Source organism: Choloepus didactylus, chromosome 2 (genome assembly GCF_015220235.1).
Source record: "Choloepus didactylus isolate mChoDid1 chromosome 2, mChoDid1.pri, whole genome shotgun sequence".
Taxonomy (NCBI): Eukaryota; Metazoa; Chordata; class Mammalia; order Pilosa; family Megalonychidae; genus Choloepus; species Choloepus didactylus.
This window is the reverse complement of record NC_051308.1, coordinates 83488381-83503355: the sequence shown is the minus strand read 5'-3', so window position 1 is coordinate 83503355 and position 14975 is coordinate 83488381. Positions and strand designations below refer to the sequence as shown.

At 34.9% G+C, this 14975-nt stretch overlaps 1 protein-coding gene across 4 annotated transcripts in view; it reads left to right on the top strand.

Annotated features, from left to right (window-relative positions):
• CEP350 (centrosomal protein 350) overlaps positions 1-14975 on the top strand; it is a 261140-nt gene that overhangs the window by 70527 nt on the left and 175638 nt on the right. For all 4 annotated transcript variants that reach the window (XM_037825243.1, XM_037825242.1, XM_037825245.1 and 1 more), the window contains exons 12-15: positions 1668-2722; positions 4127-4277; positions 5658-5830; positions 9787-9967. In XM_037825243.1, coding sequence (XP_037681171.1) covers positions 1668-2722; positions 4127-4277; positions 5658-5830; positions 9787-9967 — 1560 coding nt within the window. The remainder of the gene's footprint in view (positions 1-1667; positions 2723-4126; positions 4278-5657; positions 5831-9786; positions 9968-14975) is intronic.

Sequence of the window (14975 nt, the reverse complement as noted above, 5' to 3'; positions counted from 1 at the left end):
TGGCTGCTCTCAGAGTCTCTGGTGTCTGGTCTCAGTCTATCTATGGTTGGAGTTTGAATCAGTAGAATGAGTTTCCGATAAGAGCAGCCACTGCAATTCTCCCTTCTCCTTCCTGGAGCTGACAGCCCCTCCTCCCCCGGGACTGAGCCTGGCAGGGAGGGGCGCGGGTCCCCTGGCCGCAAAAACTTACAGATTTCGCTGATCTCAGCAGTTCCACGTTTTCATGAGTGTTGTATGAAGTATGCCCAAAGACAGATTGCTCTGTGGTGTCCAGTCCATGCAGTTCCTGGCTTTTTACCTACTTTCCTGGAGGAGTAACTAAAACATACAGCTCACCAGTCTGCCATCTTCTGCCCTCCAGGATTTAGTTTTAAATGAATTAAGTCTTTTCATCCTTGTCTTCCCCAGTCCCTCTACCATCAACATTGGTGCCTGCCACAGAATTGGCATTCTAAATACTTGAATTTAAAGCTCTTGGATTTGTACTTATATCTTTTGTATTTATAACTTTCTTTCCATTCCCATTACTATCAATTTAGTTTAGGTGCTAATGACCCCACACCTTACATTTGTAATATTCCATATTGTACAACATAGAATTTGATGTTTAGTCTTCCTTCCTTATTCTGTCCTTCTTAGCAGCCCTTCAATATAAAAGACAGTGACAAACCTTGCTTGATGTGCTTGTTAATATCCGTATCACCTGGTTACACACCTCCAGGTGATTTTTTTGAACCCAATTTTAAGACTTTACATTTATTCACACAAGAGTGGTCTAAGATTACAGCCTGTCCAAATAATTTGGTCATCTGTCGGGTGAGCCATGCCTCCAGCTTTTTGTCATCTGCAGATTTGGTAAGCATATCTTTATGTTATCATCCAAAAATAATGGACAATACCAAGGATAAAGCCTTGTGTTATTCTTAACAGTTGATGTCAGCCTTTAATTTCTCTGTAGTATCCCTAAATATACAGGGTGTCCAGAGTCTGGAAACATAGATGAATATACATAATGTCATGTAGGACATATTTATTCTGTTTTTACACCTTATGGACACCTTATCCTGTATTGTATATTCATAGTTGGTACTCATAGTTTAGCATTTAATTTCTTGATGTTCATTAATTTTTTTTAGAACTAGCTTGTAACAATCTTATTTCTTTAGTACACACAATGTTAAACATAAATATTTGCCATTTAATAAATATTTGTTGATTACAATCTGTATCATGTCTACATTAATATATAGCAATACTGAGCATTTCTCTTTAATATAGCATTTTTTTAAAGGGAAAGGATAGAGCTAATGTTTAAAGAATTTTGTCTACAGATTTTTAAAGGTTTTAATGTCTTTTCTTTAAAAGAAGCAATTTGTAACACAGTATGTATGGTAAGATCACATTTTTGTGAAAACAACAATAAAAAACCCTACATAACACAGGAAAATGTTTGGAAGGATATATTCTAAATGAAATATTAATATTGACTTTCTGATTCTTCAGTTTATGAGTGATCTTGATCCTCTTCTGAATTTTTTTTTTTTTTTTTTTTTTTTTTTGCAGGAAGTATACATTACTCTTATAATCAGGAAAAAAACAAAACTTAAAATGCTGGCCTAGTTATGAATTGCTATATGAATTGATACATTGTAACTCTTCATTTCCAGAACGCACTTGAGGGAACCTACATGGGTGCAGCCTGACAGATTGAGCCCACGAGTCCAAGATTCTCAGCACCTTGCTGGAACAGCTGGAAATTTACTCTCTCATCTCTTGAGTCTAGAGCGTGTAGGAATTTTGCATAAGGATTTTGAATCTATTTTACCCACCAGGAAGAATCATAATACGGCTTCAGGGCCATTAACTTTTACACCTCATCCATACCTGACCTCACCAGCTGCTCATCCAGATGCCTTGTTAAAACCTAGTGCCAGCCAATATAAGAATAAACTGGATCGTATTGAAGCCTTGAAAGCAACAGCTGCTTCTTTGTCCAGCAGGATTGAAAGTGAAGCCAAGAAATTAGCTGGGGCCAACATTAATTATGGGTCAGTATGGAATACTGAGTATAATGTACAGCAAGCATCCCAAGAAGATGGACCTTGGACTAAGGCTATAAGTCCACCTGTGAAAGAGGATACTGAAGATGTTTTCTCTGCCCGAATTCAAAAGATGCTGGGAACCTGTGTACCTCATGCAACTTTTGATGATGATCTTCCTGGTGTAGGCAACCTTAGTGAATTTAAAAAGCTTCCTGAGATGATCAGACCTCATAGTGCCATATCAAGTTTCAGACTGAGATCACCAGGCCCCAAAACAGAAGGGCTACTGGCACAATTGTGTAAGAGGCAGACTGACTCTTCTAGCTCTGATATGCAAGCCAGTTCTCAAGACAAAGCCAAGATGTCACTTGGTTCTAGCACAGATTCAGTCAGTGAAGGGCCTCTTCTTAGTGAGGGGAGTCTCTCTGAAGAAGAGGGAGGCCGGAATGGGCAGCCCATTTTGAAGGTAGCAGAAATCTTAAAAGAAGAGGAATTTTGTGCTAGAGAAAGAAATACTTATGAACCCATCAAAGAGTTTCAAAAGGAGGCTGAAAAATTCTTGCCACTTTTTGGGCACGTAGGTGATACACAAAGCAAAGGACCGTGGGAAGAATTGGCAAAGGGAAGTCCACATAGTGTCATTAATATTTTTACAAAATCATATCAGTTATATGGCAAAGGTGAGAAAAATAAGTAAGTTTCTAATATTTGTATGTTAAATTATTTCATAATTTCTGTACAGGATATATATACTTAAGTACATATTTTCGTTGTTCATTATTAGGATAATAGAGGGTTATTATTGTCTGTATTTGTCATTTTCTAAATTATCTGCAGGCTTCAACTACAGTAATAGTAATTTAATCTTTAAACTATTTTTTAGTTGTTTATTGGTGCCATAACTAGTAGTTGTAGAAAATGTTACTCCAGAGAAATTCATTGGTGAGATTCATGATTTTACGATGCATATAAGTGTACACTAGGCTTTCTGTGATCATAGTTATATATTTCGTTAGAAAATGAGTATGTTTTTTAGTATTATGATTTGTGAATTATTGGGAATAGAGTAGTTAAGAACTGAGTGGGGCAACGCTAGCAACATTTCTAATTTGGAAACAATTCTGTTACTATTTGTCAAACTAATTTTAATAGTAGTCAGACTTTGAGCAGTAATATAGCTGGATATTTGGGTTCTAAAACAATAACTTTTAAAGTCCCCTTCTTGTTCCTGACATCTTGCAGCACAACTTGTCTTTTCTATGATGCACTCAATTCTTCCAAGTCCCTTTCTGTGTTATAGGTAGATCCTACCCATCTTATGCCAACATAATCTTAAAATTTCTATGTTTGAGGGAGTTAAGCTGACCCTGCAATCAGCTACTGATACTGTGGTTTTCTGCTTCCACTCTACATAGTGAAAAAACTGTTTGACAAACTCGATTTATTCACCTGTTCATCTTATGCTCAGCTGGCTGGGTTTCACATTGTATTTTCCTAGAACTCATATTTATGCACTTCTTTATGATCTTGTGCAGACTATATATGCTTTGCTCTGTTTTGCTTAGGCATTTATTTTTTATAGATAATAATTTTAGAGTAGATTTTCGTTTCTTTTGATGAAAGCGAAGTGCTTAAATTAACTTTTTTTCTAAAGAAAATTGTGTTTGTTCTTAAATTCTTCTATTGGATTTTCATTAAAATTTTATAGTTATACTGAAATATTTAAAGATGAAGTGATGTTATCTGGAATCTGCTTCAAAATAATCTGTGGCAGGGAGAGGCAGGTGGGGCATAGATTAGTTGAAACTAGATTGGCCATGTATTGGGAATTGTTAAAACTGGATAATGGGTACATTGGGTTCATTATACTATTCTCTCTACTTTTGTGTATGTTTGAAAATTTTCCTAAGGAAAAGTTAAAAATGTTTTGTTAAATATAAAGGTACATTGAAAAGAAGCACTTATAATAAAAACAAACAAAAACATCCCCAAGTCCAAGTTGTCAATCCCAGTGTCGTGAAATGCTTTGCTTGTAATTTTTTGGTTTTTATTTTTAATCACATTTCAATTATTACTTTTGATAGGATTTGAAGACAGGTTGGAAAGAGAAGCAACAGCATCACGACCTTTGAACACCATCACAACCCCTCTAAGCAGTATTTCATATGAAGATGATTTTGTCTCCTCTCCAGGGAGTGGGACTTTGACAGAAAAAAAATCAACTCTTGAACCGAAGTAAGATTATGTTGGTTAATATGGAATAAAATCTGAAGAGTGAGAAAAATTTTCAAGAACTCTAGTCTGAATATTAGTCAAATTTTGCCTGTTTAAAGCTATATGTAGAGGCTGCATAGTGGTTAAGAGCATGAGCTCTGGAACCATACTGCCTAGGTTTGAATACTGGCTCTTGTGATCATTAGCTGTTTGTCTTTGGGCATCTATTGTACCTCTCTGTGCCTTAGTTTCCTCTGTAAAATGGGGGAAATGATAGTACCTGCCTCAAATATTCTTATGAGTATTAAATGAAATACAAAGTGCTTAGAACAGGGAGGTTGCTGTTAAAATTAATCCCCCAAAAAAAAAAAAATTAATCCAATCATTTTGTGAATCCCAACTAGAGAATAATATTGGGAAACTAATGCATGGTTTATCTAATGTAAGAAGATTAAGAAATGGTTTTCCTTGCCATCGCTGAGGAAGATTAGATAGATTCTTGACTTCGTGTTCCAAAGTAATCAGTAGAACTTTGAAAAAAATAAAAAATATGTATAATTATAATGATGATAATGGCTAACATTAGTGCCTTTATATACAAGGCACTAAGGGGACTGTGGGCTTTTGTGTATTAACTCGTTCTCATGACAAGCTGATGTGGTATTTTTGTTATATTCCTATTTTAGGGAGGAAACTTAAGCATAGAGGTTGTTACTTGTACCAAGTGGATAAGACTTTATAGGAAAGAATTTGCTCCATAAATTTGGTTGCCATATATATAAATCTGTAATCACGCAAATCCAACATCATTTTTCTCCCATACCACAAATTGTAATCCACATAAAATGATTGGATAATCTTGTAAAAATTAGTTAAATCTTGTATACATATGTAAAAATAAGTATTAAACTTATGCAGGAAAATTGTAGTTAATTTTGAGCTCCAAAGAAAAGATTAAAATTTTAAATAAACTTTTATGGCTTTTATTGGGATATATTTAATATCACTAATCAATATGATATGATTCATTGTATTTCCAGGTTAAAGTGGAGCATATTAAATTATTATTCTCTATTAGATTATTAGGGGAAAGTAAGTGTAATATATAAAATTGTAAGTTTGAATAGAAATTGAGGCCACGTTTTATGTTTTTTTCTCTTATGTATCTGAAATATCAATTTTTATTGGTTTCACTTCCATAAATAAGTCACCTGAGGTTTTTCTCGGTAGAAAATTGAGCCATAGGGGCAATCCAGGCTCAGTGGTAATAAGAAAATAAAAAAGAAGAGAGGAAAGCATCCTTGATTATAGTTATATTCTTCTAGTGATTAGATTTTTAAAAATACATAGTTTAGCTGTGTTTGTTTCTTTTCTTAACCATCATTACTTTTTCTTTGTCAGTATTGATGGTGGCAGTCTAGGCATTCAGGAGGAGCATTCTAGCAGAAAGTCTGCCTTTGATTTTCCCTCTGTGGATGTTACCTCCCAGCATTCAGTGGGGGCCCAGTCTGCTGCATCTTCTCATTCATCTACTTCTTCTAAGGGAAAGAAAGGAAAAAAAGAAAAGATAGAATGTAAGTGGAATACTACAGGAGACCTTTTCTTTTAACAATGATTTTGTGGTGGTGATCTAAATTTGTGGTTTCATTCTGTAAGAATTTAGGTAAATTTCTTTATACCAGTAATTTAATTAGCTTTCACACTTATTTATCATTATAATGTTACCTTTTGAGATATAGCATTATATGTCTTTTTCTTAATACAAAAGTAATACATTTGCGTTGATAGAAAGTAAGAATTATGGATAAAAAGTATGCAAAGTACAAACAACTCTGGGTTTCTTTGCTGAGTTAACCACTACTAACATTTTTGGTGCCTAATTTTACAGTATACATATATAAACACACACACTGTTTTTATTTTAAAAATTGAAATGCAAAGCATATTGTTTTACACCTTTTTTTTTTTTACTTCATAGTATGTCTAGTATATCTAGTACTTCTCTGAGTGTCATTAAATATAATACTCAGATTTCCTTATCTATAATGTAGAAATAATCATGCATGTCTCATGGTACTTTTGAAGTTTAAATGAAATTAGTGAAGATAATGCGTACATCTCAGTACTTAGCATGTGGCTGGCCTACTGGCATTCAGTCTTTTTGAGTGATTGAGATACTCTTCAGTCCCCTCTGTTCTACTCATAGCTGTAATTTGTTCTGTAGACCTATGGTGAGAAGATAACAGTGATTAGGCAAAGACCTTCCCAAACTCACAGGATGGCCTCTAGCTAGAGAATCATTTTGTTTCCAAAGTTGTTTTTTCCAATTGTAAAAATAAACCCTGCTCATTGAGTCTATGTCTGTGTATGTGTATATATATATATAACTATGTTTTAAAAAAAAAAATCACCTTCCACCTAAAGATAACTAATGCTAACATTTTTGGTAACAGTCCTTCCAGATTATTTGTAGGCATATTTAAACACGAATTTTTATGTACATGGGATTACATTTCATATCTGTTTCGTTCTGGCAATTGGTTATCTTTCTAGATCAGTAAATGTGAATCTACATGATCCTTTTTAATTACTACATAGTGTTCTAATGTTTGGATATAACTTATTTAGGCAGTTCCCTTAAATGTTGCTGGCCATTTAAGGCTGTTTTCTGGTTTTTTTTTTTTAAGTTAAATTAAAACTGCTACATTGACTATCCTTTAAAATATGTCTTCAGGCGTAAGTCTGGTTCTTTTGTTTCAAGAAAAAATCCTGGAAGGGAGATGGTGAGGCAAAGGATATTCTGTGTTTAAAATTTTGATATGATTTGCCAGATAGCCCTTTAGAAAGCTGGTGTAGTTTGTACTTCCAATATGAGAGTGCTGGAAGAAATTATTTCTTAATCATTAACCTAGTGTAACTGTCTTGCAGAGTGTAGGTGTTCTTGAAATCTTCCAAGGCTTTAGAGATGATTTTACCAGCACTTCCCAAAGTCCTTCTCCTGTGGAGTACTGGTTCAGCCAGATAGGTTGTTTCATAGGTGTTCTGAGATAAAAATGGGTTCCATGGCCCCATATATTTGGAAAAAAAATTTAAGTTAAGCAGAATTCTTTTCTACAGAACTCATCAACACTTTTAGTACACTAATATGTATTATTTATTTTATGGTGGGGTTGAGGCTATAGTATAAAGCATTTCCTAAATTTATTTGACCACAAAATCCTGTCTTCAATCAGCATCTTATGGAATTTAGAATTTAGAATAACACAGTTTGGAGAATGCTGATCTTGTTTAACTCTTATTTTATAAACGTTATGCCTTGTTATGTTAGTATCTCACCTAAAGTCATCAATTAGTTACTGGCAAAACTGGGATTCTGACTTCTGACTCTCAAATTCAGTCTACCTTCTGCTATAATATATTGTACAATCTTAAAAATAAGATATATTGAATATATGAATATAAGCAATTTGGTTCTACATAGGTTTATAAAAATTCTAATCTGAAACATAAGATTAAACATAGATAGCATTTTATGGCTTTCAGTTCCCGTAATCCGTTCTCTTAATGCCTAATTAGAAAAAGCCCTGTATATTTCACTTCCGCAGCATTTTCTTTAACTTGGTTTCTCCTATATTCTCATGTTTTAAAATCAGTGTAATTTTTATTGTACATACTCCATCTGTTGGTGGAAAATAGTGTCTGCATGCTCTGAACAAAATCTACAGCAGAAGCCTTCTTACTCAGTGAGGTTTGAAAATGGTTGGTAGATTAAAGTGGAAATCATATGAAAAAAATTCTTTTTTAACTTTTAAATATATAACTGTATTTTCATTTGGTAATCTTTTAATCTAGGGACAAAATATTTACTTTGTATATGGGTCCCTTGATTGCTCTTTCTTGGATAGATCATTGCATTGTTTACAATTTCCAGATGTTTTAAGTGAATAACAGTTTTTAAATTGTGTATTTATTTTCAAAGAATGATATTAAGTGAATAAAGTGTCCCCATTATAAAAGCAATGCATCTTAATTATAGAAAAATTAGAAATAGCCAGTATTAACAGCTTGCTTTTCTAGCACAGGGATCATAAATAGATTATAGAGTCCTTTCTGATTGATTAGTAATTCCTTATTCTGTGGGTTTTCCCCCATATTATGACAATGTAATCAACGTCTTATATCTTCATGGTACACATCTTTTAAGTAGGTTCCTAGGGTGAATTACTGTAAGTGTAGTGGTATTTCTGGTCAAAGGGGATGAAAAATTATTTCTATATATATTCAAGTTATCCTCCAGAAAGGATGTATCAGTTTGTACTCCCATAAAAACAGTGTAGGCATATCCTTTTCTCTGTGTGCCGTCAACACTAGGTGTTATTACTTCAAAAATAGGCTAATCTAATAGTGGAAAATTGTATCTCATTGATGTGATTTGCATTTTTTATTACTAGTTAGGTTTAATTTTTTTCATATATTTATGGCTTTGTTTTCCTTTTTTAAAGAAAATTTTAAATAAATTGTTCACCTTATTGCTCTCACTACAGCATAATTTAGCATAATTTTTTAATTCACCTTTTCATATTCTTTTGTCTTTAACCCATGTATCTACATTTATATTAAAAATTTAGCTGCCATTAAAATGTACATGCAGTTTTGTATTTTTTTTTAACATAAACATTTTTGCATACTGTATTTAAACATACCATCAAGATGAATGGTGCACTAGACTTAAATTTATGTACTGTTTCTGTTATTGACTGTGTATTCTTGGGCAGATTATTTAGCCTTATAGATCCCTAATTATCTTATCAGTAAATTGGGGATATGGTATCCACTTCATGAGATTTTTAAAAGCAACAAAGTAAAATACATTGGAGTGCATTTTAAACTACAAAGTGTTATTTAAATATTCCAGTTACTGGTATGTGTGTAATTTAGACATACGGAAATGTATGGAAATGTGGGTTGAAATTTTTTTAATATAAAAGTTATCATGGAACAACATGCATGATTTTTGTTTAAATAATCTCAAGATACACCCCCAGAAGTAAGCTCCTAATGCATCAGAAAATATCAATATTTTTATGACTCTGTCTACAGAGTTCCAGCAGTAGTTTTTGAAAGGGTCGTTTGGTTCTCTTGGCAGCTGATGAGTATACCGTTTTTCTCCCAGCACTGGATTTTTAGCCTTAAAAACTTTTTGGTTATTTTTTCATAGGGACAATAGTTCTTCATTCTTGTTTTGTTTGTTTGTTTGTTTTGTTTTGTTTTGTTTTGTTTTTTACCAGTTAAGAACAATTTATTTTTTAATAGCAAGTGACATATATTAATAGGAGATACTCAGCTTCCTTAAATGGAAGCAGAAGAATGAGCTGTTTTATGTTAAATATGAAAAACAAATTTTAAATATGTGGCAATTTGAAAATATTCTGGTTTGTACTTTTTATTATTTAGTGAACTCTAGTTAACAGTTTGTGTCTCAATAGCCTCTGATGCTGGGAATCGGCTTTATAAGAAGTTTACTTTACAGGGTTGGATCCACTTGTAGGAAATGTTCAGAACACTCTTCTTGATGAGGAAAAAGCACAGTCTGGCTCAGAACATGGCTCACATCAAGCGAAGAAATCTGGGACCAGTGGTAAACTTAAAGATTATGAGCAGACTCTTGATACTGATAGCACTTTAGAGGATCTTTCTGGTTGTTCTGTAAGGTAAAGTAATTATATTTTATATTGCAATTCATATAGATTTGAAGTTAGTATATCATTGATGTTCAAATAGTCTACTTAGTAAATTTCAACTTGGCAGTCTCCTTAACTTTGCATGTCCAAGCTACCACAAAATTCTGTAATTTCTGAATAGGCTTTGTAGTTTTGTTCATAATTCTAGACTTTATATTTTAGAATATTGTTACCTTTCATTTAAACTGTTATAACCTCTCCCTCAGAAATTCTTTGCCTCTAACACAACCCTTGTTTCTATCTTACAAGCCATTACCACAATTGTTTTCTTGGATCAATCCTTTGACCAAGCTACTCCCCGCCTTAGGATGCTTTGGGAATTCAGTTACCCCATAGATCAAGTGTAAATACCCATTTTATGCATTTTCACTAGACTACCACAAACTATCTCATTTTCTTGTTTACTTTTTCTTGTCTACTTTTTTCCTATATTCTTTCAGTGTAATTACTTTGCATGCTTTTGGTCTCTTTATTTCTTCCTTTGAACTTTTCTCTCCAGCTCAACTTATTAGACCATTCACAACAGATTTTGAAATCTCACTGATTCCTACTGTCTTCCCAAACTGATAGGAAGCAGAGTCTTAACTTCTATACTGATTATAGAGCTGGAATGCTCTGGATTTTTTCTTTCCTTTTGATATCTTGTATCATGCACTTATCCTGTTGCTTATAAATTACCTTTAGTTATTGCTTCATGTACACTTCATATTTAGTTGTTCATGTGCCTTTTCATCTGTTGAAGCCAGCATCTCAGAATTTAGAAATAACTGTAGCAACTCGGGAATAGATGTGACTACTGTAGGAGCTTACAGTCTAGGAACCTTTACAATAAACCTTCCCCTGATAACCTATGCCTTCGAATTCAATTCTCAGAGTTTACACATTATATTTACTCCATATTAGTGAGGCGTTATAATATTAGTCTTTTTGTTTTTGGCTTATTTCACTCAACATACTGTCGTCAAGTTTCATTCATCTAGTGGTACGCCTCACAACTTCATTCCTTCTTGCAGCTGCTCAGTATTCCATTGTATGCATACACCACAGTTCACCCTTCCTATCATCAGTTGATGTACTCTTAGGCTACCTCCATCCGTTGAAAATCGTGAATACTGTCACCATAAATACCAGTGTGCAAATGTGCATTCGTGTTCCTGTTTTCAGTTCTTCCAAGTATATATCTAACAATGGGGTTGCAGGATCATATAGGAGTCCTATACTTGGCCTCCTGTGGAACCACCACACTGCTCTCCAAATGGTTGCCCCATTCTACTTCCCTAGCAACAGGGAATAGGTACATCCCTCTCTCCACATTTTCTCCAGCGCTTGTATCTTTCAGTTTACTTTTTTTTTTTTTTTTTGAGTGAGAAGAGTGATGTTATTTTTTTTTTTTTTTTTTTTTTACTTTCGATTGTTTACAGTACCATTACATAGTTGTACATTCATCACCTAAATCAATCCCTGACACCTTCATTAGCACACACACAAAAATAACAAGAATAATAATTAGAGTGAAAAAGAGCAATTGAAGTAAAAAAGAACACTGGGTACCTTTGTCTGTTTGTTTCCTTCCCCTATTTTTCTACTCATCCATCCATAAACTAGACAAAGTGGAGTGTGGTCCTTATGGCTTTCCCAATCCCATTGACACCCCTCATAAGCTACATTTTTATACAACTGTCTTTGAGATTCATGGGTTCTGGGTTGTAGTTTGATAGTTTCAGGTATCCACCACCAGCTACCCCAATTCTTTAGAACCTAAAAAGGGTTGTCTAAATTGTGCATAAGAGTGCCCACCAGAGTGACCTCTCGGCTCGTTTTGGAATCTCTCTGCCACTGAAGCTTATTTCATTTCCTTTCACATCCCCCTTTTGGTCAAGAAGATGTTCTCCGTCCCACGATGCCAGGTCTACATTCCTCCCCGGGAGTCATATTCCACGTTGCCAGGGAGATTCACTCCCCTGGGTGTCTGATCCCACGTAGGGGGGAGGGCAGTGATTTCACCTTACAAGTTGGCTTAGCCAGAGAGAGAGGGCCACATCTGAGCAACAAAGAGGCATACAGGAGGAGACTCTTAGGCACAAATATAGGGAGGCCTAGCCTCTCCTTTGCAGCAACCGTCTTCCCAAGGGTAAAACTTATGGTAGAGGGCTCAACCCATCAAACCACCAGTCCCCTATGTCTGTGGTCATGTTAGCAACCATGGAGGTGGGGTAGGCCAATACCCCTGCATTCTCCACAGGCTCCTCAAGGGGGCACTACATCATTTTTTTTCCCTTGTTTTTCTTTCTTTCTTTCTTTTTTTTTTTTTTAACTTTCCCTTCTTTTTTAAATCAACTGTATGAGAAAAAAAGTTAAAAAGAAAACAAACATACAATAAAAGAACATTTCAAAGAGACCATAACAAGGGAGTAAGAAAAAGACAACTAACCTAAGATAACTGCTTAACTTCCAACATGTTCCTACTTTACCCCAAGAAAGTTACATAATACAGCAACCTTTCTGTGAACTTGTTCCTACTATATCCATCAGAAATTAACAGACCATAGTCATTTCTGGGCATCCCCAGAACGTTAAATAGCTTATCTGTTCTTCTTGGATTATTGTTCCCCCTTCCTTAATTGCTCTCTACTGCTAGTTCCCCTACATTCTACATTATAAACCATTTGTTTTACACTTTTCAAAGTTCACATTAGTGGTAGCATATAATATTTCTCTTTTTGTGCCTGGCTTATTTCACTCAGCATTATGTCTTCAAGGTTCATCCATGTTGTCATATGTTTCACGAGATTGTTCCTTCTTACTGCCGCGTAGTATTCCATCGTGTGTATATACCACATTTTATTTATCCACTCATCTGTTGAAGGACATTTGGGTTGTTTCCATCTCTTGGCAATTGTGAATAATGCTGCTATGAACACTGGCGTGCAGATATCTGTTCGTGTCACTGCTTTCCGATCTTCCGGGTATATACCGAGAAGTGCAATCGCTGGATCGAATGGTAACTCTATATCTAGTTTTCTAAGGAACTGCCAGACTGACTTCCAGAGTGGCTGAACCATTATACAGTCCCACCAACAATGAATAAGAGTTCCAATTTCTCCACATCCCCTCCAGCATTTGTAGTTTCCTGTTTGTTTAATGGCAGCCATTCTAACCGGTGTTAGATGGTATCTCATTGTGGTTTTAATTTGCATCTCTCTAATAGCTAGTGAAGCTGAACATTTTTTCATGTGTTTCTTGGCCATTTGTATTTCCTCTTCAGAGAAGTGTCTTTTCATATCTTTTGCCCATTTTATAATTGGGCTGTCTGTACTATTGTCATTGAGTTGTAGGATTTCTTTGTATATGCAAGATATCAGTCTTTTGTCAGATACATGGTTTCCAAAAATTTTTTCCCATTGAGTTGGCTGCCTCTTTACCTTTTTGAGAAATTCCTTTGAGGTGCAGAAACTTCTAAGCTTGAGGAGTTCCCATTTATCTATTTTCTCTTTTGTTGCTTGTGCTTTGGGCGTAAAGTCTAGGAAGTGGCCGCCTAATACAAGGTCTTGAAGATGTTTTCCTACATTATCTTCTAGGAGTTTTATGGTACTTTCTTTTATATTGAGATCTTTGGTCCATTTTGAGTTAATTTTTGTGTAGGGGGTGAGGTAGGGGTCCTCTTTCATTCTTTTGGATATGGATATCCAACTCTCCCAGCCCCATTTGTTGAAAAGACCATTATGACTCAGTTCAGTGACTTTGGGGGCCTTATCAAAGATCAGTCGGCCATAGATCTGAGGGTCTATCTCTGAACTCTCAATTCGATTCCATTGATCTATATGTCTATCTTTGTGCCAGTACCATGCTGTTTTGGCAACTGTGGCTTTGTAATAAGCTTCAAAGTCAGGGAGTGTAAGTCCTCCCACTTCGTTTTTCTTTTTTAGAGTGTCTTTAGGAATTCGAGGCATCTTCCCTTTCCAAATAATTTTGATAACTAGCTTTTCCAACTCTGCAAAGTAGGTTGTTGGAATTTTGATTGGGATTGCATTGAATCTGTACATGAGTTTGGGTAGAATTGACATCTTAATGACATTTAGTCTTCCTATCCATGAACATGGAATATTTTTCCATCTTTTAAGGTCCCCTTCTATTTCTTTTAGTAGAGTTATGTAGTTTTCTTTGTATAGGTCTTTTACATCTTTGGTTAAGTTTATTCCTAGGTACTTGATTTTTTTAGTTGCTATTGAAAGTGGTATCTTTTTCTTGAGTGTCTCTTCAGTTTGTTCATTTCTAGCATATAGAAACATTACTGACTTATGTGCATTAATCTTGTATCCCGCTACTTTGCTAAATTTGTTTATTAGCTCTAGTAGCTGTATCGTCGATTTCTCAGGGTTTTCTAGATATAAGATCATATCGTCTGCAAACAATGACAGTTTTACTTCTTCTTTTCCAATTTGGATGCCTTTTATTTCTTTGTCTTGCCGGATTGCCCTGGCTAGCACTTCCAGCACAATGTTGAATAACAGTGGTGACAGCGGGCATCCTTGTCTTGTTCCTGATCTTAGAGGGAAGGCTTTCAGTCTCTCACCATTGAGTACTATGCTGGCTGTGGGTTTTTCATATATGCTCTTTATCATGTTGAGGAAGTTTCCTTCAATTCCTACCTTTTGAAGTGTTTTTATCAAAAAGGGATGTTGGATTTTGTCAAATGCTTTTTCAGCATCTATTGAGATGATCAATTGATTTTTCCCTTTCGAGTTTTTAATGTGTTGTAATACATTGATTGTTTTTCTTATGTTGAACCATCCTTGCATGCCTGGAATGAATCCCAGTTGGTCAGGGTGTATGATTTTTTTAATGTGTCTTTGGATTCGATTTGCAAGTATTTTGTTGAGGATTTTTGCATCTATATTCATTAGGGAGATTGGCCGGTAGTTTTCCTTTTTTGTAGCATCTTTGCCTGGTTTTGGTATTAGATTGATGTTAGCTTCAT